At 38.7% G+C, this 27,488-nt stretch overlaps 1 protein-coding gene across 1 annotated transcript; it reads left to right on the forward strand.

The window, feature by feature from the left end:
* Positions 1 to 1,382: 1,382 nt before the first annotated feature.
* LOC115513016 (rho GTPase-activating protein 20-like) lies at positions 1,383 to 27,488 on the forward strand. The gene is made up of 13 exons (XM_030314482.1): positions 1,383 to 1,531; positions 3,138 to 3,287; positions 5,718 to 5,759; positions 6,857 to 6,941; positions 11,088 to 11,165; positions 13,842 to 13,908; positions 16,480 to 16,668; positions 20,071 to 20,246; positions 21,617 to 21,778; positions 23,697 to 23,806; positions 24,332 to 24,521; positions 25,972 to 26,083; positions 27,343 to 27,488. Exons 1-13 carry the CDS (start codon positions 1,383 to 1,385, stop codon positions 27,486 to 27,488), a joined length of 1,656 nt encoding a protein of 551 aa, XP_030170342.1.

Here is a 27,488-nt window from a genome sequence, read left to right on the forward strand (position 1 = left end):
TGACACGAAGGACCCTTATGGTGATGGAAGTGTTCTGTATCTTGATTGTATCAATGTTAATATCCTAGTTATGATATTGTACTATAGTTTAGAGAGATATTACCATTAGGGGGAAATGAGTAAAAAACTGATGCAATCTCTCTGTATTATTTCTTACAGCTGGATATGAATCCACAGTTAGCTCAAAATAAAAAATCAAAAGTTAGAGGCCAAATCAGGGAAACAAGTATGTCAGTTTGTCAGTTACGACCTAAGCCTTAGAACCGTGACATCATAATGGCAGTGATCTTGACTACTGTGGAATCCTCAGGCTTCAAGCATTTTACAGTACTCTGCCACGTGCTGTAGACTCACTTTGATTTTCAGTGCCAAGAACTGAAGAAAAAAGGATGTTCACGTCAATCAGAAAGCATGCTGAACTTTTAGGTGGCCATTCAAGGCTTCACCTTATAAGGTAGTCTTTTAATATACTATTTTTGATCATCAAAACAGACTAACAGTAACTGGAAGTGTTGTGCTCTTTTGTTTCTTCTAACGCATATGGACTAATTCGTAACTTCAGCACTGATTTCATGAAAAGCTACTCATGTTCATAAGATTCAGTGCTGCTGAGCAGAAGGGAGGCAGCTTTACATTCTGGGGGGAAGACACTTTCTTGGCTCCATGAGAGAAAATTTTCTGGTCTGTGAAATAATCTATCCTATTTATGAAAGAATTTTTGCGTTCTGTACAATTTAGCTGTTTTACCCATGATGACCAGAAAGTCCTGTCAGAGTCATAGCTCAGCCAAGTAGTAGCTAAACTCTTATGTTTAGAAACTTTTTGATGTTTCTGTGATTTTTGCTGGTGTTTGAGAATTTTCCCCAAAGTTTGAATGTTGATTAAGACTGGGGTCAATTTTCCAGGATCTTCAGTTATCTACATTTTATGTTAACATGAAGCCAAGTTGTACTTAATTCTTCACAAACATCATTTTATTTTATATTAGGCCACAAATTGTCTTGTTTTTTGGTAGTGGTCTACCTTCTTATAATACTCTCTACCTTTGGCCTCTTGGTTCTCCCCTCCCAAATAACAGCTTGTGATTAGCTCTGTGGCTTTCTCCTCCCCACCTCTAAAAGTTGGCATGCCCCAAGGGCTTTGTCCTTGAAACTGTCTCCATCTGTATCAACTCCCCAAGTGATCTTATCTCTTTTGATAGCTTTCTATAACTTGGTGATTCCTGAGTTTGAGCTCTGGAGTCTTGCTTTGGAGGTTGAGACTAATTTTTAGTGTTGTGTGAACCCTGACATTTAGCATAAAACTATATTGTATGTATTTGACTCAGTAACTAGCTGCTCCATGGTGTTTGATGTATTTGCAGGGAAAGCTCCTCTGTTGACATGGACGCCCACAGCAAAAACACTACATCATCTGAGGGTGCCACCCATACCCTGCTTATCCATGGCCCCGTTGAACTCAAGCAAGGCTGGAGGAGGCAGAAACGGCACCTCTTCTTGTTCAATGATTTGTTGCTGATGTCTAATACCGAGTATGTATACTATGCTATACACCTTTCTGATTATCATAAAGTTACATTTCCATTAGCCTTTACTGTAAGAAAACATTGTGTTTTTCTTTTGTTTTTGCAAGTGTTTTGATCCTTCATTCATTCAATTATGGAAGTCTTGTTTTGTACTGTGCCCCTGTAGAGAAGACAGTTGAGAACGTGACAGGTGGTGTCTCTCTTGCCTGGGACCTACAGATAAATGATAAAAATAAGAGGGGGGGATGTATAGATTGTGATTAGTGCTTCCAGCAGAAGGGTGCCACGTGGAGAAGATGGGAAGGTATCAGGGGTTGTCTAGGAGGGCCTCTCCAAGATGACAGCATTTAAACTAGATTAGATGAGAAGCAGTCACATTCCTAGACAAGATGACTGAAACTTCTAGGATGAGGGACTAAGCGGGCCTAAGTGGGTGCCACCTGGTCCCTTGGGGGGAGCGGCTCAGGGAAAGTGGATTTGACTGGATCCTAAAGTATGGAGCATGAGATCAGATGTATTCAGGGATCCAGTCACACAGGGTCTACACAGGCCATGGCAAAGGGTAGAAATATTATCCCAAAAGATATTTTGTTTAATGTTTTTATTTATTTTTTGAGAGAGAGAGAGAGAGAGAGAGAGAGAGAGTACATGCATGTATGTGCGTGCGTGTGTCTGTGTGTGTGTGTGTGCGTGTGTGAGAGAGAAAGAGAGAGCAAGCAGGGGAGGGGCAGAGTGAGAGAAGGGGACAGAGGATCCTATGCAGGCTCTGTGATGACAGTAGAGAGCCCAATGCAGGGCTCAAAGTCATGAACTGCAAGATCATGGCCTGAGCCAAAGTCTGGCGCTTAACCATCTGAGCCACCCAGGCCCCTGACAATATATATTTTTATTTAAGGTTGAAAATAACTTTTAAATCTTTCTGATGCAAGCTTATGTTTTGTTTTTGGTTTGTCTCTTGTAGCAAAAAACTGTATAACTATTTTTATCTCGGGCGCCTCAGCGGCCCCGTTGGTTAAGCATCCGACTCTTGATTTCAGCTCAGGTCATGATCTCACAGTCATGAGATCAAGCCCTGAGCCAGGCTCTGTGCTGGGCATGGAGCCTCCTTAAGATTCTCTCTTTCCCCTCTCCTTCTGCCCCACTTGTGTTTGTGCACTCTCTCTCTCTCAAAAAAAAAAAAAATAATAATGTATTGTGTATTTTTGTTCAGCCCTCAAATACTTTTTGAAGTAAGCAAGACATAAACGAATAATTAACTGTAACAATAACCATAAAATTCTATGTAATAATAAGTCACAAATCTAACAATAATAAATGAATTAATGGTTTTCTTTAAGTGCTTTAAAATACATACTCTTTACTGAATACTCAACATTCAGAAAAATGGCTAGGGAAAGTGTTTTGAGGGTCTTCCTAGGCCAGACTTTGCTCAACACACGCTTTGTAAAAGCCCATGTAACCTTTTGCTGGGCTATGCACAGAGGGTAGTAGAGGTGAGGGAGGCACACTGTGCCCTGGAGCAACGAGCCCTGGTGTCTCACGAGCACAGCTGCCCCCATCACATTTATGAAACAAACTAACAGACGTCTTGTGTGGGTATCTTTCTTTCTAGTTATAAAAACACCTTTAAGATAAAAAATCAAATACCACTGAGCACCATGTGGATAACCAACTGTACGGACAAAGTGGGAGATACCAGCATCAATGCTGAGAGGTCCTTCATCTTGGGCTGGCCCACGGTGAACTTTGTGGCCACCTTCAGGTAAGACTTACAGCTTGGTCTTGTATTTACATGGGTTAGAAAGGAAAACATTTTAACCTGATTGTATATCAAGCCAGTGACTCACTTTTGAACCTCCATCAATGACACTTGTTGGCCTTGTACTTTCTCCAAAAAGGTTTTTATGTGCAAATGTAAGGAATAAGATAACATAGAGTGGGGACTACTGGCGTCACTTCCTTTGGTTTTGATCAGTGGACTTTCAAGTGGGCTCTAGGAGCCACTTGAGGAGTTGGGTGTTCTGGGTATGTGGAAAGAGAATGAAGAGAGTGTGGTTCTAGGGCCTCACTCCAATATCCTGCCCCCTAATTCCCAGGGAGTTCTCTGTGTTTGTAAATCACAGGAATGTTTCTCTTGAGCAAGTACTATTAAATAGTCCAATTAAATTTGAAAAATTGCTTTTATATTCCCAAGTTAATTCATTTAAAAATAAGATGTAATTACTACAAATAAATTAATTATGCCATCGAATATGAAATTGCCTGAATTGCCGTGTACAGATTATCTTAGTTGGTATCTATAAAGAGGTGACAGTCTAAAGCAAAAGTTTGATTTCATGGAGTAGAGATTAGTTGTGCAAGACACATTTTCAGGCTGACATGAGGATGGGAATGTGGCATCCTGAGAGACATTCCTGGTTTTACAGGGGTCATGCAACATTTACATCTGTTGTTTGAAACAACCACACCCCAAGTCTCATTCTTGCTTTACACAATGAGTGTTCATCACATGAACACATCACCCTTCTTTCTTCTCCTCGCCCCACTCCACCAAAATCTCACGTGTCATCATAAAGATGAGACAACGAAAATGTTTACAAGTTGTTAATTTATTAAATTCTGTAATGCAGCTGTTGACATAATGAAAAATTTTCAAAACTTACTGGGAAGAAATATGGATGTATATCATCTCTGCATGTCTTCTTTTCCATGGCATATTTCTGAAAAGATTATCAGTTCCTATTGCTTAATGGCCTCTCCATGTTGCAAATGGAAGGAAATAGTTTCAGTTGATAATATATAAAGTCTTTGATTAGGGAATTTCCAAGAAACTTTTTTTTCCTAATGAAAGAGAAAATGCGGAAGCCAGGTTTGCACGTTAGGTTAGTTAAAAAGCTGTATGAATATAGATAAGGCATTTATAAGAATGCCTGGCACCTAGTGCTTTTGTTACTTGTTATTATTACTGTTCTGCAGATTGGCATACATTTTTAGAAGCTATGTCCATGCAGGTTGGGATGCTAAATGGGTGTTCCATTTTTCTGATGAAACAGGTCTTGAAAATGGTGATGGAGGGAGTGGGGAGCAGTGTTGCTGGTAGGAGTATAAAATGTGGCAGCCACTGTGGATAGTTTGAAGGTTCCTCAATAAGTTAAACAGAATTATCATATGACCCAGCAATGCCACTTCCAGATATATACCCAAGAGCAATTAAAAACATGTTCATACAAAAATTGATACACAAACGTTCATAGCAGCATTGTCGATAATAAGCAAAAAAAAAAAAAAAAAAGGAAACAACCCAAGTGTGTATCAGCAAATAAACAAAATGTGGTATAAGAGCTGGAGACAGTGGGAAATGGAGAGCGACTACTTAATGGACACTGGGTTTGCTTTTGGGTGATTAAAATGTTCCAGAACTAGATAGTCATGATGGTTGCACAATAGTGAGAAGGTACTAAAGGTCACTAATGTTCAATGTTATGTGTAATTTACCACAATAAAAAAAAAAATGCTAGTATGTGATAAGTCTACATATGAATGGGGTTTAAAACATTCGCTTTTTTTTGCTACTAAATCCTAGGGAAACTTTAGCACAGAAAATAACCTTTAGTAATTTAGCCGTAGATGGGCTGATTTTGCTCAGAGGATCATAGTAATGAAGAATAAGTTTTCTAGGAACTAATTTAACATATTACAATATGCTAATATGTATAAAGAAATAAAATATTATGGGTGTTTTTTCCTAAAAAGATATTCTTATTTCTAGGCCAAGATAGTTCCATCCAAATGCCAAATTTCTTAAGTACGATTTAATTTGAATGATAATGTTTCTTTATATTTGAATAGCACTTGCAGGGGCAGGAACACTCTGAGGTAAAATTAACTTTTTCCAGTTCTGGAAACTGAAACTCAGAGTGGTTAAGCAACATGCCCATGATCGCATAGCTTGCAACACATAGTTACAATTAAGCGTTTAGATTAGAAACCAACCTTTCTTCCCCTTTAGGATCTATTTCCCATTATTGTAATACTGCTCGTAAATGAGCAGGGTCCATCAAAAGCTCGATTGTGAGGAGAGTACAACTTACACATGCAACCACATCAATAATAACTGGCTGCTGCTATTTTTGTCTGAATGGTGATCTTAATAGTTTGAGTTTGATTTTTATTCCCATTTCTTAAATTGCAGGTCTTCCGAACTAAAGGAAAAATGGTGCTCTTTCCTTCAAAGGTATTTTGTCAGTATACATATTTTAAATCTTTAACCCATGATAAGAGAATGCAAATTTCTTCAAAATCATGCCCTCAAACTCTTCTCCTTCTCCTTAGTATTATTAGACTATTCCAAATAATTTCTTATTTAGATTTACCCTGGCTGCCACTGCAGATAATGTGCTCTCATTTCTATGTATATTTTGCTTATTTTTGATGAAGTTCTGGTTATCACTCTCATCTTCCCCTTCTTTCCAATCTAATGATTGGAGCTAACATTATTCTCAAAACATACATTTCCTCAAGTGCAGATTACTCACTGATTGTCAAAGCAACTGCTAATTCCTGCCCTGGAGCCCAGGAAGGGGCTGGGCCCTCCAGTCTAGGTAGGAAAGCTTTGACCATTGGATCTGCTGCTCAGATCTCACATCATGACAGCGATCTGTTGTTTTCTGAGTCATGTCTCATTTTCCTGAAATATTTTTGCATGTTTTCTTCCAGCCCATAATTTGATTTGGCTATTTATTTATATGCTTTTTTTTTTTTAATTTTTTTTTCAACGTTTATTTATTTTTGGGACAGAGAGAGACAGAGCATGAACGGGGGAGGGGCAGAGAGAGAGGGAGACACAGAATCGGAAGCAGGCTCCAGGCTCTGAACCATCAGCCCAGAGCCCGACGCGGGGCTCGAACTCACGGACCGCGAGATCCTGACCTGGCTGAAGTCGGACGCTTAACCAACTGCGCCACTCAGGCGCCCCTATATGCTTTTTTTTAATGTTTATTTATTTTGAGAGAGAGAGAGACAGAGAGAGAGAGAGAGAGAGAGACAGTGAGTGGGGAGGGGCCGAGAGGGAGGGAGAGAGAGCATCCCCTGAGCAGGTTCCATGCTGTCAGCACAGAGCCCAATGCAGGGCTTGATCTCATGAACCATGAGATCATGACCTGAGCCAAAATCAAGAGTCGGATGCTTAACCAACTGAGCCACCCAGGTGCCCCTACATGCTTTTAAAAAATAACACAGTATGTTGAAAATATTAGCAACATAGATTGATTTGAAAGTAAGCTAATAGCTAATTCATCCCACTCAATTTGGGTTATTATTGAATTTGATTAGGTACATCAATCTAGCCAAAGAGAAGGACCAGCCAAAAAGCATTCCCCTCCAAATCTTCACTGGAGACATCGAGAACTGTGGCGGTGTAAGTGTTTTTAAGACTAAAAATTAAATTCCAAGTTCCTGATTCAGACAGAATGAAAGAGATGGAGATGGAGGGGTAGATAGGGAGGGAGGGAAGGAAAAAAAAATGAGGTAGAAAGGAGAAAAGAAAAGAGAGGAAGAGAGAGTATTTAAAAAAGTGCCATGTGGGAAAATGGATTTCCCTGTCTACACGTATGTCTTTGTATACATAAAAAGTGAATCTTAGGTAATATGAAGCAAGAGGAATCCATGCTAGCCACAGTGCATAAGCATGGAAAAATATTGCATGTTAAATGCCCATAATATTTCTCTGAATCCTTCTAATAGCAATTACAGTGGCTTCTAGTAAAGTGATTTTCACACGCAGGTATATCTTACTAGAATGAAAACATTTTGTTCCAATGGTCACTACTTATGTACAGAATGGTTTGGATTGTTTCCACAGTTCTTTTCTCCCCATGATGTTTTATTTGGTATAATTGTAAACTTACAGAAAAGTTGCAAAAATAAAAATAGTACAAAAAACACCCCCTGTACTCTTTACCTGGATTCACCTATCAGTAACACTTTACTCCATTTGCTTTACCATTTCTTTTCTTTCTCTGTCTCTATTATGTGTATGTATACCCTTATTTTTGAGGCTCATACAACACCATGGCCCTTTATCCTTAAACCTAAGTATTTCCTAAGAATAAGGGTATTCTCTTCTATTACCACCCTGTAGTTATCACCTTTAGTAAATGTAACATTGGTATAATGCGTTACCACGCCATTAGTGTTCCCATTTTGTCAGTTGACCTTGATAACGTCTCCTTTCTAGTACAGGATCCACTCAAGGGTCAGGTATTACATTCAGTCCTTATGTCAAATGCAGAGGAGCTTTGAAAGGTCTTTCGTTCCAAGGAATATCAGGATTGACTTGAGCTCAGAGGGATGACACTTTTAAGGGATCAGCATATTTCTATCTCACTTTTTTTATGCTACTGGAGAAAAAAAATCAAACCAATTGCCCCAGTTATTTGTATAAAGTTTGATTTCTGAAATTGTAGTGCAGTAGCCAAGACATTTACAATGATATTTTTGGGTATTTTTAAATGACACTTTTTTTTCTGTAACACTTTACAGTAGCTCGAGATCACACAAAATAGTATTTGAAGGTGGAAAAAGACGTAGTTGAAGACAGTTACTTCCTGGCCAAAGGAAAGGCCATGCAAATATTTTGATCTGTTTCCAAGCACCAGATAGATGCACTGAATGGAGAGGAGAGCAGAGACACAGCAGAGCACATTCTCGTCTCTGCCCGCTTTGATTTCAACTGTGGGAGTGGGTTACACTCAGAATGCTTCATGGAAAATTACTTTGAAATTTTTTAAAAATCAACTTATGTATAATTTACACAAAAGAAACATTTCTAGTGGTCTTCACTCATTCCTAAGATCCAAGTTTCCCCCTAACACAGTTTCATTTCATCCTAGAGAAACGATCCTCAGCATTTCTTGTTGTGCAGATGTGGTGTAGGCAGATTTCCTTCTTTTATCTGAAAATGGCTTTATTTCACCTTTACTCTTGAGAGGTAGATTTGGGGATACAAATTGTTTGCAAATTGTTTCCTTTCAGCCCTTTCAAGGTTTTGCACTCTCCTTTCGTTTCTGTGCTTTCTGATGAGTAGTCTGGGGTCATTCAAACACCAATCCTCTGAAGGTGATTTGTCATTTTTCTTTAGCCACTTTCAAGATTGTCTCTTTATTTTTGTTTTTTTGTAGTGTGGCTACGAAGTATCAAAGCATGGTTTTCTTGAATCTGTCCTATTTGGCATATTCTGAACTTCTTGAATTTATAAACTTGTCTTTCATCAAACTTGGGGACTTTTAGTCATTATTACCTCAAATATTTTCTTCCCCATTTTCTTTCTTCTCTCCTTCCGAGATTTCAATTATATATGTATTAGACCCTTTCATACTGTTCACAGGTCCCTCAGACTCTGTTAATTTTTTTCAATCTTTCTTTCCCCTTTTCTTCCTCAGACTGGATAATTTCTATTATCTATTTTCCAAAATCACTGACTGCCATTTGTCGTCCCCATTATACGATGTTCCCTAGCCAGTAAATTTTTTCTTTAATATATTTTTCAGATAAAAAAAATTCTATTTTTAAATATATTCAATTTCTATGCTAAGATGCATCCCTTTTTGTGTATTGTGAGCATATTTCATTTGTATTTCATTGAGCATTATTGTAATTGATGTTTTTGCCTAACAATCTGAGTATCTAGATCACCTCAGAGTTGGCTTTAGCTCTTGAGAATAGATCACATTTTCCTGGTTTTTCATATGAGAAAAGAAGGCAACATTTCCCTTTCTTTTAAATAATTTCAAAAAACAGTTTATTTCTTTAAAAGTTATTTGTTTATAAAGAGCTCTATCTACTGAAATTTGTGTTTTGGAGAACATATGACATGCAGGAAAATTTACATACATCCTTGGAATTACTATTTTGAACACAGTGTGTTCCTTATGCCTTGAAAACCATTATCTGGCAGACCAAATAAATTAAGGAGTGATATTAGCATTTCAAAAGAGATCTTTTTTTTTTTTTACATTAAAAAGATTTCATGGGAGACTTGTTAAGTTGTATTGAAAGGTTTTCAGACATCTTAAAAAATAGCAGAACCATTACTTCTAATTAAATCTCAAGCTAAGACCCAGTCAGACTTTTGAATCCTCCTAGATAATTTAGCCTAGGAAGCCCCTTACATCCCTGACTTTGAGTGCTCTGATCTCTGCTGCTGGGTTCTAAACATTTTTTTATACTCCTTAAAGCTACAGGTAGTTTGAAATCAATGAATGCTTTTGTTTATAAAAGTCTGATTATCAACTTTCATGGCCATCTGACATATCAAATAATTGCATTCCATTCATAAGAAGAAAAATACAATGAAAGGCCAAGTAATGAATTATGAAAGGGTTTCTTTTAACTCTGTTCTTAGTATTTTTAAGGCCTATGAGTGTCCACTTGTGCTGTTTGCCTTCTTTAAGCACTCTTTATCAAAGGACATAAGCCTCATTGCCTAATAATATTATATATTGTCTTATTGGTTACATATTGTCTTATTTTAAAAAGAATTTTTTTAACATTTATTTATTTATTTATTTATTTATTTGAAAGACAGAGCATGAGCTGGGGAAGGGGACAGAGAGAGAGGGGGAATCACAGATTCCGAAGCAGTCTCCAGGCTCCAAGCTGTCAGCACAGAGCCCGATGCAGGGCTTGAACCCATGAACCATGAGATCATGACCTGATAGGAAGTTGGCCGCCTAACCGACTGAGCCACCCAGGCGCCCCTCATATTGTCTTATTTTAAAATGTCTTTTGGAATTCAGATAGTCTTATAGATAATATCTCAGAATCCTATTAATCCTTTTCAGGTAATTTTCTGTAAACTGTTTTCCTAGTTTTGTAGAGCAGTTTCTCAATGTAAGGTATGGTAGAGAGCTATTATAAATAATAACCCACTCACTGGCAGAGTTGGGAATGGAATGTAAATTTCTAAACTTTTCAATCTCATCTCCTAGACTCCTTGGTTTTATTTGTCTCAACAGATTTCAACAATGAAAACCTTAGTAACTATGATGCCTGACACAAAGAAAGTACTGACCAAATAGTAATTTTTTAAAAATGTCTTTTATAGCTAGTTCTTATTCTGATTTTGCTGAAACTGAGTGTGTAATTGCAAATGAATAAAGCCATACTATAAAAACACAACTCAGGAAGAGAGAAAAACATCCAGCTCCTCTTTTTCAAACTATCCCCTCTGCTCCATTTTGGAACTAGCTTTATGGAGCTGAGGATCACCCATGCATCTTCTTGGGATTCTCAGTCTTTTGTTTGTTTTGTTGCTTAAGCTGCTGTATTTTGTGTGCCACAAATCCTTTAAGAGAAATATATGTTTTACTGCTTCCCACTAGCTTCATGTTATATAAAGAAATGAAAACATAATTAAGAGTGTATGCTTTTCATGTGCTTTATTTTGTCATTACCTGAAAGCAAGCTTTGCCTTTAGAATATGGGTAATAATTTGACAATAATTAGTCACATGGTTTCAATTTTTTTCAACTTATAGCAATTTTTCTTTATTTCTTTTCTATAGTCTGTAACTGTAACAGTGGCAAATTCAGACACAGCGAATGACATTATCAACATGTCACTACCAATGCTAGGAATAACTGTAAGTTGCCTGCAAACTATTTTTAGTTAAAAACCAACCTTGACCTTTGAGATTTGTGTGTGTGTATGTGAGTGTGTGTTGTGCATCTCCCATTATAAAGCAGCTGATTATTAAAGATATCATAGCCATATTTTGCCCCCCCACCCCAAATTGAGACATTGAAAGCAGTGAAGCTATATACATGGGCGCTCTTCTGGTATTTCCGTTTTCAATTTTGTGCAAATTCAAAATCAGAGCAAAAAATTGGGCTATAATTTTAGAGTGCTAATAACAACATGCAGTTCACTGTATACATTCTATACATAGACAGTAAAATATTTCAAAATTCCTAAATATTTCCTTCTCTAGTGGACTCTTCTTTCTGTGTCATCTTTCCTGATTCCTCCCCATCACTATTTACCCTGGTCATCACCCAAGGCCTCAATCTCAGTTTAATGAGTCTTAAATTACATGTTTTGTTGTAAATGTTGACATGAAGACCACATGGCTAGAAGCTACATCCCCTTGCTATAGGTCCTAAGGATGGGACTGCTAATGCCCCTTTGGACTGGTAAAGAAGACAAGTTCTGACTGAGACCATGGATCTGGGGGCATCTGTGTACACATCACTTTCATCCAGTTTTGGTTTCAGCTCCTTACGTTTTGATGGGGCTAGTATGAGTTGCTGAATTTTTTTTTTGATGAAAGAAATGGGTATATATATATATATTTTTTAATTTTTGTAATGTTTATTTTTGAGAGAAAGAGAGAGAGAGAGAACATGAGCAGGGGAGGGGCAGAGAGAGGGAGACACAGACTCTGAAGCAGGCTCCAGGCTCTGAGCTGTCAGCACAGAGCTCGACATGGGCTCAAACTCATAAACCACAAGATCATGACCTAAGTTGAAGCGGGATGCTTAGCCGACTGAGTCACCCAGGCACCCCAGGGTATATTTGAGGGGATGTTTTGTAAGGGAAAAGAGAGGGTGACAGTCAGGTTGACAAAACTGAGGGAGCACTTATAAAGCACAGCTTCTTATATAAAATCCTCTGTAAATGTGAAAGTGTCTTGCTATTGTGACATGACATAATTACAAGATTTGTATTGAAATTCTATCTGAACCAATGGTATAATAAAGGCCCTTAAAAATTCAGGGCAACCAGAATTTGGCATAAGAACTCAATTATTTCTGTAAAAACAAAATTTAATAATACATTTTTTTTTTCAATGTTTATTTATTTTTGGGACAGAGAGAGACAGAGCATGAACGGGGGAGGGGCAGAGAGAGAGAGGGAGACACAGAATCGGAAACAGGCTCCAGGCTCCGAGCCATCAGCCCAGAGCCTGACATGGGGCTTGAACCCACGGACCGCGAGATCGTGACCTGGCTGAAGTCGGACACTTAACCGACTGCGCCACCCAGGCGCCCCTAATTTAATAATACATTTGAAATAAAATTGAATTGATATGTAGTGAGTAAAACACATCTCTACATTGATTTCTAACAATGCTTATGATTGTATATCATACACATCTCTGTATGATATATACACCCTGCATAAGAATTAAATCTTGGAAAGAGAGTGAGTGGTTTTAGAGATGAAGTTGGGAAGACTGATTAATGATATTGTTCATTTTATTTCATATTTATGATTTTCCTTTGCTTGAAGTGACCCATCTCACTAGACAACAATTTCCATTTTAATGAAGAACTGGGGTTATTTGTCTTATGTATGTTTGATTTAAGGGATTCCAACATAGTGTTTCCGAACCCTACCTTAAGAGATTCTTATTAGCTCTTACTTCCTATTTGCAATACAATTTTGAGCTGATTTAGCTGTGTGTGTGTGTGTGTGTGTGTGTGTGTGTGCTTGTGATTCTTTCCATACCTCTGACCCTCCTCAAGGCAAGGCCATGATTTTTAATCAGAAGTCAAGGACAAGCATAGTACCTATCATCAACAACTCCATTTCAAACATACTTTACTTTATCCTCCTAGAAGACTCTTTAAAATAGTTCAGCAATCTTTATAATTTAGACTTGTTAGTTTCAAGTGGGATTTCCAATATTATTGGGCAATAATTCTTCACAGAGTAATTGTTTTCTGCATCTGATTTGTTCTCTAGGTTAGAGTTCTTGTCCCTTCTCTCCCTGTAGTGGGGCTTGACTTCACTTCCTATCTCCTCAAAGCTTCTTGGGCATTTGTCTGCTCAGGGCTGTTGAGCTATTATGGCCTTTCAAGTTACTTTGCTCGGGAATCATCATGGCAGGGTGTGTGGCTCTCTGGACAATAAGCTTGTCTGTGCAGGGACATTTGGAGGCAAAAGCCAACATTATCCAAGGAGTCTAGAGACAGCAGAAGGCAGGACTTCTGAGATTAGACTTTTCCTCCTTGGTGAAGGGGCACAACTGTGGTTTCTTATGCCAAGGGCCACCCACAAAGTGAGGGCTGGATTGTACTGTGGTTCTCCAGCCTTTATCAAGAAATGACAAGAATCTGAGAAGGTCTACTGGAGGCTGTGAGGGGAACAAGTTAACAAGTGTTGTTAACTCAAAAATTGCAGCTACCTCCATAGACCAAATAGCATTTATACTGGCCCTAATTCTTTCTTTTTCAAAACATAGAAATGCTAAGAAAATGTGTTCTTCAAGTACTGTGAAAGATTTGTTGTGATGCATAATCTTTTCGTTTCCAAGGGCTCTGAGAAAGACTATCAGCTGTGGGTCAGTTCTGGCAAAGGAGAAGCCCCACAACCACTAATTGGTAAGTGTCAGGGACAATCTAAGATGGGATTGAGTAGGTTCAGAATTGTAACTCTAAGTCTCAAGGTAATGATTGTTCTGTCTTTAGCTTAAATACCCTTAAAAGTGAAAATCACATGCAGTATTCACTCATACATTTATCAAATAATTCCTGGGTACTTACTCTTTACCAGGCACTGATAACATCTCTTCATTCAGCAGCTTATGGTCTAGTTGGGGAGAGAAATGTAAATTTTTCTTCTCTATCATTTTTTTACCTGACAAATAGACATGTATTGAAAGTTTTTGTTTATTTATTATTTACTCACTTATTTACCCACTTACTTAGGTATGAAATCAAAATGGATTGGAATTTCTTTTTCCCATACATTTATTTTTCATATTTCAGTCTTGAATTCCATTTCCTAACTACTAAGTAGCCTCTATTTTGAGAATCCTCTAAAATCCAGTCATGTCTCTGAATCCAGGTATAAATATGTACCGAACACTTGTCCTGTGCCCATAAGTTTTTCAGCATAATAAAGAAAATGAGATAATCACATTTAAACTCGTCCAGTCTTCACTGACTAAACCACCTGTACTTTGCTGTTTCTCAAGCTTTTTCCAGCATGGTTCTTAAGGTTGTTGATAAACACATTGCACCTCTCCTAAAATAGTGATTAGCATGAGTGATCTAAAAAAGAAAAAAAGAAAAGGAAAAAAAAATCTTTGGATTAGCAAATTTATTCAGTGTTTACCAGAAATAGAAAAATTAAAACAAGAAGACAGGATCTGTAGCAGACCTTGAAGTACAGTAATGTATAGTAATAGTGACAATGATTTCTGCTCGAAATCTTAGAGCATTCCCTCTTACGTGCATTTTTTATGCTTTTAATAATCCTGTGAGGCTATTACTCTTTTTCAAGTGATCTAAAGAATATCTTCAACTGACCTGGAAATCTAAACAAACAAATTTTTTCTTTGAAACATATATTCTCAGAGAATCACCAACCACATAGCTGACTCCACCATTTAATGTTTTTGTGTTAACGTTGACATCTTGCAAAAGTCGTTCAGCAATAAAAGGGGAAAAAATTAAATACTTAAATATATTTATCTTAATAAAGTGCATTGATTTAGGTAAAACAATGTAGATGATAACTTTTGAGACTTGGAACAGCTTCACACACGAAGGCAGCTCTAAGGAATCCGAAGAGCCTGTCATTCATGATGATCCTTTAGCAGCATTCGAAATGTCTTTCTTAACATGCTCTCAATTCTCAATTGCGGATTAACTCCTGGCTATCTTGGTGATTTGGTTGTACTCCTGTCATAGAAGCTTCTTTTGCCTTAAAGGAGGGAAGTCACTGTGGTTCTCGTGAACTGAGCATTGACGTTTCATCTGTACCAGATGAAAAGGAGCAGCAAAAGCTCCCCAAGTTACATACAATAATAAATCAGAAATGACAGAAAGAGAACTTTCATTCTATTCTTAAAAACTGAAATCCGTATCACAGCACAGGGTCTTTTGAAAGTTCTATGGAGAGGAAACAATTTAAAACATGAAAGAGCAAAACAAATCACTTGGCAGGCAACTGTTCATGATTTGGGGTGTGGTTTTTCACTTTGTAAACACTGTTTTGCACTTTGCTGCTGGGTTTCCAACACAGTACAGCCTTCCCTCTGATCCTTGCTTGCAGGACAGCCCTGGTAGGGAGGGTGGCAGTGGGAGGGAAGCACAAAGCATAAAGGCCACCCATCCCATCCCATTACCCTTGAGTAGCTCTGGCTCTAGAACTGACAAAAGGAAATGAAAAATCTGTTTGACTGATATCATGTGTGAGAGAATAGTGACCATAGCAAGTCTTAATACTGTGGCCAACTGGGGCACCTGGGTAGCTCAGTGGATTAAGTGTCAGACTTCAGCTCAGGTCATGATCTCGTGGTTTATGAGTTCGAGCCCCGCGTCGGGCTCTGTGCTGACAGCTCAGAGCTTGGAGCCTGCTTTGGATTCTGTGTCTCCCTCTCTCTCTACCCCTCCCCCGCTCATACTCACTCTCTCTCTCTCTCTCTCAGGAAATGAATAAATGTTAAAAAAAATTTTAAATACTATGTTCAATTGTTCAAAAAATATTAATCACCAATTTTTATTAATATATTTACTCATATCCTTATAAGTTTGTGGGTAAGCATTTCAAAGGATGAATGTAAGACCCAGAGGGGTCAAGTAGTTTGCCTAAGATGTACAGATCTAGTTAGTGTCAAGGCAGAAACTAGAAGGCCTTAAATATTCTCAGATGGAAACAGCAAAAGCCAACATTGTGCAGAGCAATGAATTGATGAATCTATGTATTCCAAGCAAAGGAACATGATTTAACTTTTCTTTTCTCTTTTTAAAATCTTCTCCTTGAGCACCTGATTTCTGCAGCGTGTCCCCCATAAGAGGGTATATGGTGTATATGGGTATATGGGAGAGGAATCCCCAGGAGAATAGCAGCATATACCAATGTGATGCATACACTCATGTTAAGGTAGGTTTGATGACAGCCATCAGCACCAGCCTGAATTTACATTTAGACTTTTCTCCATTTAGGACATGAACATCTCTATGGAATTAAAATGAGCCATCTTCCATCTACTCCACTGCTGCCACAGGGACCAGAGGCCTCCATCTCTCCTTCCACCCTCCAGGAGCCCCTCCTTCCAAAGGAGGGGTTCCCAGAGATGCAAGGCCAGTTCATCCTGAAGCCCAGGCACCCAGTGCAGAACCAGCAAGGGAGAGGTGAGCCCCTTCCCTTCTTTCAAGTGCCTTCTTTTAGCTCATATCTCCACTCTTGAACACAAATTCATGACACAGAGCTTATTCTCCGTGTGGGGGTGGGGAGGGATAGTATAGGCAAGAACCCAATACCCACCCAGAATCAGGCTTAGAGAAACTCCCAAAGGTCTGAAATCAAGACCTGACTCACTTCTCGGAAGGTCGTTTGTTTTAATTCTTCTAGGTAGACCCTTACTCTTTTCTCTGTATCCCCAGAGCACTTTCCACATAGTATTGTGTGTGTACACATCTGTGTGTCTTCTTAGAGCACAAGATTTTTATGGTCTAGAAACATGTTTTCCCTATTCCAGGGTTTTGTCTAGTATCTCAGGCCATCACAGGAGGTGTGATGTCTAGTCTATGTGGCTTAAACACACCTGGAACAGAAGAACTTCAGTGGAGTAAAGAGTTACAGAATTGAATTGCATTTATTCTGGGCTTAGGCTGAAGTGGCCTTGGGTTCTAGTTAGAACTGAACTCTTGGGGCGCCTGGGTGGCGCAGTTGGTTAAGCGTCCGACTTCAGCCAGGTCACGATCTCGCGGTCCGTGAGTTCGAGCCCCGCGTCGGGCTCTGGGCTGATGGCTCAGAGCCTGGAGCCTGTTTCCGATTCTGTGTCTCCCTCTCTCTCTGCCCCTCCCCCGTTCATGCTCTGTCTCTCTCTGTCCCAAAAATAAATAAAAACTTTGAAAAAAAAATTTAAAAAAAAAAAAAAAAAGAACTGAACTCTTAATTCTACCCCCACTTGCCACGTCTGTTTCAGACCCATGTCAAGACTGGAACTAGATGATCTTTATGGTTAGGGCTTTTTAATCTTCTGTCTTACTATTTTTCCCTACCATGCCAATATTCCCTCATTGATATTTCATTCTCTGATGAAAATGTGATATTAACCTGAGAAGCACTGGGGTCAAAAAAGGAAGTATTTTTATTGTTATTATCGTTATTCTATAACCTCAAAGTTTCAAAAATTTTATTTTTTAATATTCATACTCTAACTCGATCATTAGGAACTGCTAACCCAAATCTTGCCAGTACTGTTTGAGAAAGGATAGATTTCTATCGAGTTAGCTTGTTTAATCATTCCCATATTTTTCATGTCTATAGCATATATTTTTATTAGTCACAGAGGCAACATGAACTCTAACACCAAATAATGTACATTACAAAAGGTCCAGCTAAGTCCAAAAATATCTTTGAGAAAGTATAGGACTTCAGATATACTTGCTTTTTTGTTTTTAAATGTTTGTTTATTTTGAGAGAGAGAGAAAGAGAGAGACAGAGAGTGACATGAATGGGGGAGGGGCAAGGGGAAAGGGAAAGAGAGAATCACAAGCAGGCTCCACGCTGTCAGTGCAGAACCCCACATGGAGCTCAGTCCCATGAACCATGAAATGACCTGAGCCAAAATCAAGAGTCAGATGCTTAGCCACTCAGACTCCCCATGTATTTGCTTTCTGTATATACTCATGGAGTAGCTAGATTTATGGCTTTGTATCAAGGGATACGACACTCTTCTTAAAAGCATTCTTAATTAAAGCTCAATAATGGAATATATTTGGATAGTTTTCCAAATAATAAAACTAGGGTAAGAGTAGGGAAACCAGGTTGCATACAACTCAATTTATATATTAACTTGTATCTTAAGCAAACATTTGTACGTTTTGATGTACAGGAATCTCCTTCCAGATTTAAGAATGTATTCGCTTTCTTCCTTCACTCCTTTTAAAATGTCAGGGGTATGGACTTCATGGTGGGAAGAGAGAGCCTTAGTTAGGCAAAGTGGTGGCATTCCTTCATGACTGCATACCTTCTAGAGGTTGCAAAATGAAACCGAGAATGGGAGTGAGGTCTCCTTTGGGGGGAAGAGACTGATACCTAGACTGCCCTAGGCCCTCTCAGCAAGGAAATTACTTTTATTAAGGCTGCCATGAGCCAAGCCTTGTGCTGAGTAGTACATTATATTTAGTTCAATAAGTTGTAGGTAGCATCATTTACGTTAAATTTCAGCAACCCGAAGCTTAAAGATTTTTGAGCAACTTGCCTAAGTGGCAGAACCAGGACACTTCTGGTTCTTAGATCTGGTCTCTCTGATCAAGCACCGTGAGTGTTGCCACCCATGTAAGTGGACATGGTGATGCCCTCACTACATCCCAGAGAAGCCAGTGGATGGGTGTTTAAGGGTATTTGGTGAAATGTTGCTCATCTGTTTATCCAAGTTGTAACTTGACTTTTCTCTGGACTTTTAAAGAACTCAGTTATTTAAGCAGATTATTTAAACAAATGTTAAGGTACCTTATAAGGAAAACATTGATAGCTGAGCAGTAGAAACTTTGAACTCAGCTTTTCCGTTGCTGATCACCTTTTCTTTGTAAAGCTTTTCTTCTGCATGCCTTTGATAGGGAGTGTTGGATAATTAAAAACCATCTCCAGGTAGGTTGGTGGGGTGTCACAAGAAACATAGCCACCTGGGGGCGCCTGGGTGGCTCAGTCGACTAAGTGGCTGACTCTTGATTTCGGCTCAGGGTCATGATCTTACAGTTCGGAAGATCGAGCCCCAAGCTGGGCTCTGTGCAGGCAGTGTGGAGCCTGCTTGGAGTTCTTTCTCTTCTCTCTCCCTGCAGCTCCCCCTGCTCATATGCACTTGCATACACACACTCTTTCTCTCTCTCTTTCACAAAATAAATAAACTTGAAAGAAAGAAACAAACAAACACACACAGCCACCTGGATAATCTTCCCACATAGCCAGCGTGTAAAGACTACTTCCCATGGACCCCCTCTCCTACCCCCCGCCCCCGCATAAAGTCATCCATGGAGATGGCTCAGAGTAGAGGAGCCTCAGGCTGGCTGAGAAGTGGGGTCAGGCAGATTGTGTCATGAAAGGCAGATCCTTTTGATCAGAGACAGTGGAACATTCAGAAAACCAAAGAGGAAATCTAAGTCTGGGAGAAGACTCACTGTGAAAGCAGATGATTACCAAACTCTGCTTGATTTGAATACTCAATCTTTTTAGCTTTTAAAACTGGATCTGACACTTGAATCCACTGATCATACTTAACAAGAGGACACTAACAACTACAGGCTAAGTGCCTCATGATGCAGTATAATAGGTAGTAAATGGCACCAGAAGTATTGACCCTGAGTCTGATCAAGTCTCCAGTTTTAACTATCAGTTTGCTGGATATGGGGAAGAACACAGTAGCACCATAAGGATGGTATTAGCCAATTTCAGAATGTGGAGAATACTACACAAATGACTCAGTTTCCCTCTTCTAGCCATAGCAATGAACATGCAGTAAAACATAAATGGAAAAAATTAAGGTTAATTAACTTCTACTACTACTACTACTCTCATTTCTTCCTTAGGTTCAGGCCAGAAGACAGTTAAAAGGAATCCTTTCATAAACTGGGCCCTTAGGTGGGGCCCCAGAGCTTGCCAGGACAGCCAGTGCACAGCTCCACCTTCTGCAAAGCCAGCACAGCTCTTCGGAGTTTCCCTCATGGATGTGTGTGATAATGACCACCTGCCCTCCCCCATTCTGGTAGGTCTCATTTTGGTCTCTTGTTAGCCCTCCTGAGGAGGGGGAGCCCTGAGAGGCCAAGTGTTCTCATCCAAATCTACAACCAAATGGAAAAATAATTAGCCAGTTCCTGGATTTGGCTGAGAAGCTTTGTTTCTATCACTTCAAAGAATAAAATCTGATTTAGGTACTGCAAAGTCATGAGGCAAATACAACAGGAAAAGATAACTCTTGTCCATTCTCCTTGTTTCCACAAAGACCCACATAGGCCTGTTCAGACCAGCCAAAATATGGACTGTGTGCATGAATCTCTGAGAGTCTATCTCATCTTTACATTCTCTTTTCATTGCCTTCCTGAGCTCATATTAGTCTCCTTCAGCTGAGTCTACTCAATCGTACAACTCAAAATATCTCACGAAGCATAGTGACTCATCTTCTGGCAAATATGAATCTGTTAATACTAACAGAATATGTCAAATGAAAGCCACAGACTTGGCCTGTCCTATCTCAAATTGGTGTACTGAATTGTCAATGTTAACATTTGTTGAGTATCCAGGGTTTCTCTGAGCACTATACTAGATGTAGGGAATGTTATGCTACATATGAAGAAATTTATGATGTTACTTACATGCTAGGTACTACCCCAGTCCCTGCATTACAGCAAATTTAGGGGGTAGCTATGAATATCATCATCCCAACTCACAAATGAATTAGAAAAGCCTCAGTAAAAATGTATGTGCCCTGGGTCACACACCAGATAAGTAGCATAATAGAGTTCAGATCCTTTATATTACCTGGCTCCAACCCCTATTATCTTTCTACACTGCAGACAGAGGACATGAAGGTACAACTAAAGGCAATGAAAGACTCATGGGAAGGGAATGTAATCAGAGAAGGAGGAGAGAGTTTTTGAGCCTGATTTTAAAAGAGGGAAAGAAGGAGAAGAAGTAGGAATGGAGTATACAGTCACTTAAAGAGGAATAAGCAAATGGAAAATGAGCGTGGCAAAGAGATTCCCACACTTGGGGAATAACATGTATGTAAGGGAACAATGGAAGAAGAATGGTGGGGTAGGAGAGAGAAGGGTGATTCTACAAAGGCCTTGACACAGAGACTAACTTTTTAAAAGTATAAATTAACTGAAAAGGAAAAAATCTGATTAAAACAAGTGTTTAAAATGGTTTAGTGTATGACTGTAAAGTGTATTTTTGGGTAGACAATATATTTAAAGATGCTGAAAAAACAAATCCAAATTTACTTTAGTCCTTGCAGCTTTATACCGCTCTAAAACACGGTACGGTCACATTCCCTAGCTCTTTCAAAAAGGAGGCAAGCTTGTGTTCTGAACTTATGGATATGAAATGTCATGTACTTTTCATTTCTTTCTATAGGATATGCTTTGCTTTATCAATCAAAAAGGGCCATTCACAGAAGGCATCTTCAGAAAATCAGCCAATATGAAATCATGCAGAATCCTGAAGGAGAAACTAAATTCTGGGGACAAAGTGAACTTGGACGGTGAATCTGTTCTTGTGGTAGCATCTGTCTTAAAGGTAGGGAAAGTTCTAGCATTATCTACACATGAGTAACTGAAGCTATTATTGGTGTCCTTCATCATGATTGCCCAAGAACCATAATAGGCATAATAGATTAAGTATCTGACAAACTGAAATACACATCACAAAGTCAAAATTTAAAGAAGCTACTTTAGGAGTTAAAAACCCCATATTTCATCACACCCCACCCTCCCCACCTTCACTCCTGAAGACACCATGCAAAATACTAATACTAGTAATAATAAATTTCAAAAATATACACTTACACACACAGAATATTTACCAAAGCAAATGTCCTGCTTTTGATGACTTTCTCACCACCCTCATAACAATGAAGGCAAAGTTTCCAAAAGAAAATTGATATTAAACATTTGAAAATAAGTTTATGATCAAAAAAGGCTCAATGAGGCCACCAAAATGTCTGTCCACTTAATCACTCTTTCCCATGTTTTTTAATGTGTTGTACTTTAAAAGCATAGGAACGACTTTACCAATTGTGCCTTTCACCTTTACCATCCTTGGCATCCTTTGTTAATATTTGTCATGTTTTATCCACCATCCCAAGGTTAAAACTACATGATAACCATTTCCTGCCACATGCCTCTTCTTATAAATCTAACTTTTAAACCGGGTGCAATAGACAAAATTAGTTTGGAATTCTGAAAATTCAATGGATTTACACAAAAAATAGATTAATTTTGAAATGCTACAGCTAAATCACAAGTATCCAGTTACATTTCTATAAGAGGAATAATAGAACAGAGAACGAACTTAATCCATCTTGACACTTGTTAACAGCTCTGTACAAAAATATGTTAATGTAGTAATGACTACAAACAAGTTACTAAAATTATCTTAGACTCTCAGTCACGTTTGGTCTTTCCTGATCCCCCATTAATGTTTGACCATATGATAAATAGAAATAGTCCAGAAATGACTTAGCTACCACAACTACACTGGGGCCATAGTAATATATACCAGTAATATACATAGAGGCATCAAGAAACAGGGGAAAGAATGATGATACACCAGGTATGCAAATAGTAAGATGAGTGTTGCCTTGCTTTTCTACCAAGAGTTTGTAGATTCTTTCCTATTTCCATGTTATAAGCACAGACTAGGAAGGGGGTGGCCACTTATGGATATGGTTCATAGACATTTCTAAAGTTTTTTCTTCCTAAAGTTGACTGATCTTGGTGGAGAATCAGGCTTTGCAACCTCGACCTTCATAATATCATGTCAGACTAACTGGAGAATTGGCCTAAACTAGAAAGGAATATATCACAAGGATGACAATGAGTTTGCCATTAGACTGTCTACTTTTATACAGTTAAGAAAAGGAAAAATGATGCAAGTATGAGAGTAGCATTCTCCCAAGGAGCACATACACCTCAAGTCAGAAGACTTAGTTCTTTCCTGATATGTATGCAAGAGCACACATGTGTGGTTTTTTGTTTGTTTGTTTCAGTACTTTTCTTGCTAGAATTAGGAGCTAGCACTGTGTCTAAAGAGCTAGCACTGTGCTATTTGCTATTTGCAAAAATGGGTATGTGTATTTCTGTACAAGAAGCAAATAGAATTTAAGATGGTCTATCTCTGGACCTGTCACTTTGTAGTAGTTTGTTAAAGTGTACACAAAAGAGTAAATTACAGATGATAGAAGGGAGCTTTATCTTCATTTCTACCAAAGCCTAGGCTCTGCTTTTATGCTCTTAAGTTTTAGTTGGGAAAAAATCCAAGCACTGCTTGTGTGTGTGCAAGTCAATGGAGAGTGAGAACCGAGCTCTGTGTGGGTCACAGTTTGGGTATCTGTGAAGGAATGGGGACTGAACTCAATTTTTCAACTAAATGTTTTCCAGTATATATTTTCTATAAGAATTATATTTATTTACTTATTTATTTTTATGTACATAAGGATTTTCTTCGAAATATCCCAGGAAGCATATTTTCATCCGATCTCTATGACAAATGGCTTGCTGTTGCTGATCAAGGGAATGAGGAGGAGAAAGTAACTGTAGCCCAGAGGTAATGATGTAGTAATTACTCTACTCTGGGCATGTCTGAAAAATACAACCAACGTACTATTAGAAAAATATTGGCTTATAGTTTATAGCTTTGTCCACTAAAATAATGCCAAAGAGTTTCAATTCTTCACACGCATGGAGGCCAACTTAAAAACAGAGGCATGCCTTAATGCTGTTATTGAATTCTTATGTTTCTCCTGATCTTATTAATGTGGAATCCCCGACCATGTTATACCTTCTGAATATATGAAACTGGTAGACAAAATCCACTGAGCTAAAAGGGCTGCTCCAGCATCAGCTGCCAGTGATACGAACTTCAGTTTGTCAAACATTTAACCAGAGAAGTTTTATCTGGTTCAGGAACTGAATTCAGTGAAACATTATTGTATACGTTCATGCCTGGCACTCCGTTACAGTGGGTTGTGTTCTAGATACACAATGAAGTACTCTGCTCCCTGTCTTTATATTTCCAACTTCCTAAGTGAAATGACTTGCCTTATTTAAAAGTGTATTTTTCTAACTTTAGGCTGTTAGACCAGCTGCCAAGAGTGAATGTTGTTCTCTTGCAATACCTTTTTGGAGTGTTATACAACATTGAGCAGCATTCCTCATCCAATCAGATGACAGCTTACAATTTATCAGTGTGTATAGCCCCAAGCATTCTTTGTTCATCTAATTCCTGCAGCTCGGGATTAGAAAGCAACTTCATAAAAAAGGTAATGAGAGCTTTCATTTTTATCCTCTGCTGAGTAGAATCCCTACTTTGAACCTGAAATTTGCAGTAGCAACTCTGATGGATCAGTTTTGTAAAGTGCACATTTTTGTCATGCTGCCCTGAAGTGGCAGGGTCCATTGTCTTGCTCTGGTGGGGTATGGCAAGGGGTGTTGTTAAGTGGGGAACTCAGAGCAGTTGAGTGGCTTTGTCCCCATCCAGGAGACTAAACACTAGATTGCCTGAACAAACCAGAGAGGAGTGCCATGATACAACAGAAAAGAGCCTGGGCTTTGGAGTTTGACAAGTCAAGGTTCGACTTTTAGCCTAATCCTTGAGGGACATGTAACCTTGGGAAAAGCCATGGTTTCCTCAGTACACAGTGGTGACCACATCCAGCTCCTCTGGTCATTACTGGCACATCTTAGGTGGCTTGGGCAACATGAGCACCCATGGCTCCAAATACATCGGCCTTCCTCTGCCAGTTGTGGTTCATTTAGAAAAATACATGGCTACTATTTTGCCTCTGCTATGTCATAAGGAAACTGGTAAAAGATTCCAGAATATCCTAATGGAGCCACAACATGCTTAATAAGATCACAGCTCTTCCCCAAGCTCACCCAGAAAGTGAGCGTGAAGCAAGGTAATACATGAGGAAGTACTGCAGTTAGACAGACAGCCATGTTTTCTCTCCAGCTGCATGAGTTTTCCTTCACACACACACACAAAAAAAAACCACAGAAGTCACTGCTTCCTAAGTTTAAGATACTTCTTCATTTAAGAAGTGAATTTCATAAGTTTTTGTCAATGCTTTATTGTTTTATTTTTTTAAGGCTTATTTATTTATTTTGAGAGAAAGAGAGAGAAAGGGAGCAAGGCAGGGGCAAAGAGAGAGAGGGAGAGAGAGAATCCCAAGCAGCCTCCTCACTAGCAGTGCAGAGCCTGACTGGGGCTCAAGCCCACAAACTGAACCATGAGATCATGACCTGAGTCAAAATCAAGAGTCAGACATTTAACCGACTGAGCCACCCAGGCACCCCTGTCTATGTTTTATAAATTTTAATAAGATGTTATATATGTCAGTTACAGCTCAATAAAACTGGAAACAAATTTTTTTGAAAAGAAAAATTTAATAAGGTAGGTTATACTTTGAAAATTATCCTAGTTTTCAAGATGTAACCATTGATATCAAAATGTTAGCTATTAAACAAGGTCACAAATTATAACTTTAGCCCACTCTTGAACAGCATTTTAAAATCTGTACCCAAATTATACTGGAAAGTATCACAGTTATTACTTAGAGAACACTGCTTTCTATATATTTTTATCAACTCTGAATTTTTCCTCAGAATTCTTTCACATTTTTTGTTAGATCCAAGATTCACATACAAAATGTGATTTGTAACTATGCCATTTGAAAAAAAGTGCCTCATTTTTGTCTTTTTGTGTTACAGGTTTCTCTTGTACAATTTCTCATTGAAAACTGCCTCAAGATATTTGGGGAAGACATCACTTCCCTCTTGGGAGAGAGCTCAACGAGCTGTGATAACAGCGAGAATGCTGCAGGTACCGTGAATAATTTAATTGGCTTTGGTAAGAAACAGACAGCAAGGTTGTCAGGGTTCATGGGAGATGCTTAGCCAGTGCTGTTCTAGAGCCCAGAGCACATCCCCAGGGCAATGATTTCCATCTGCGCCTTCTTCCGAAGTCTGGTTCACAGGTCAAGGGAGGTCTCACCCTGTTGTGAGACCAAAGAAAGGATAAGATGAGGTCTCTGGCTTCAAGAAGTCTCTAGTGTGGATCATGATAGCATTAGGAGACATGATGGTATGATATAGTGTTTGGGAATTTTTTCAAACAAAATTTTAAATGGGTCCCGTATATATATATATATTATATTTTTATATATGTAGTTATGTATAAGACATAATTATGTATTTATATTTATAATATATAAAATATAAAAATATTTATATATTTTACACATATATACATGTGTATATATATGTGTAATATATATGTAGATATAAAATAGATGTGATTTGGTCAAAACCAGAGTGAGGGGCACGGAGCACTGCCTGTTTTATTCCCTCCTCTTTCCTTTTTCTGCCCAGTGACCCCTGGGGCACCACAGGATTCCAGTGCTCTTTGAAACAGGTTGAAAATAACTGGCATCATTGAGAAAAAAGGACTTGACTTGATGCTAAACAGCCTTTCCAAAGTATAAATTCCTGTGCCCCTGTTCACCAACTATGTTACCTTTGGCCAATTATACTAGCTCAGTATCAGTTTATTCATCTCTAAAATGTGGATGGGGGCACCTGGTGACTCGGTTGAGCATCCAACTTTGGCGCAGGTCATGATCTCATGGTTCGTGAGTTCGAGCCCCACTTTGGGCTCGCTACTGTCAGTCTGTCAGCATGGAGCCCAATTCGGATCCTCTGTCCCCCTCTCTCTGCCCCTGCCCCCCTTGGGTCTCCCCAAAATAAAATATTTAAAAAATAAATAAGTAAAGTGTGTATGAAAATAATGTCTAAATCCTAGGACTGTTCTAAAGATTAAGTAAGATAATGGATGCAAAATAAATTTGTAAATAAGGAATTAACAGGGCTAGGAGAAGTTCCCCTGAGACTAGAGCTAGTATTATTTTGAGCCTAGTGAGTCACAGCTACCTGGCGGCAGTCCATTTTATAAGACTGCTTAATTTTATATATATTTCTTATATTTCTTTAGGAAAATACATGTCTTCAGGAATTACGATGAGTCTAGTGTCAGGTCTGAGAATGTACTTATATAAGACAACTGTGTGTTTTTTATTTCATCAGTGACAGCACAACAACCTCTTGAATCCAAGCCGGTGACGGTGATAATGATTTACAAAAAGGCACAACTGCAGGATAATACCAAGACTTCATCTGGCATGGATCCACATAGCCACCTGTCTACAGTTCTCAAAGTCACTGAAGACTAG

Source organism: Lynx canadensis, chromosome B1, assembly GCF_007474595.2.
Source record: "Lynx canadensis isolate LIC74 chromosome B1, mLynCan4.pri.v2, whole genome shotgun sequence".
Lineage (NCBI taxonomy): Eukaryota > Metazoa > Chordata > Mammalia > Carnivora > Felidae > Lynx > Lynx canadensis.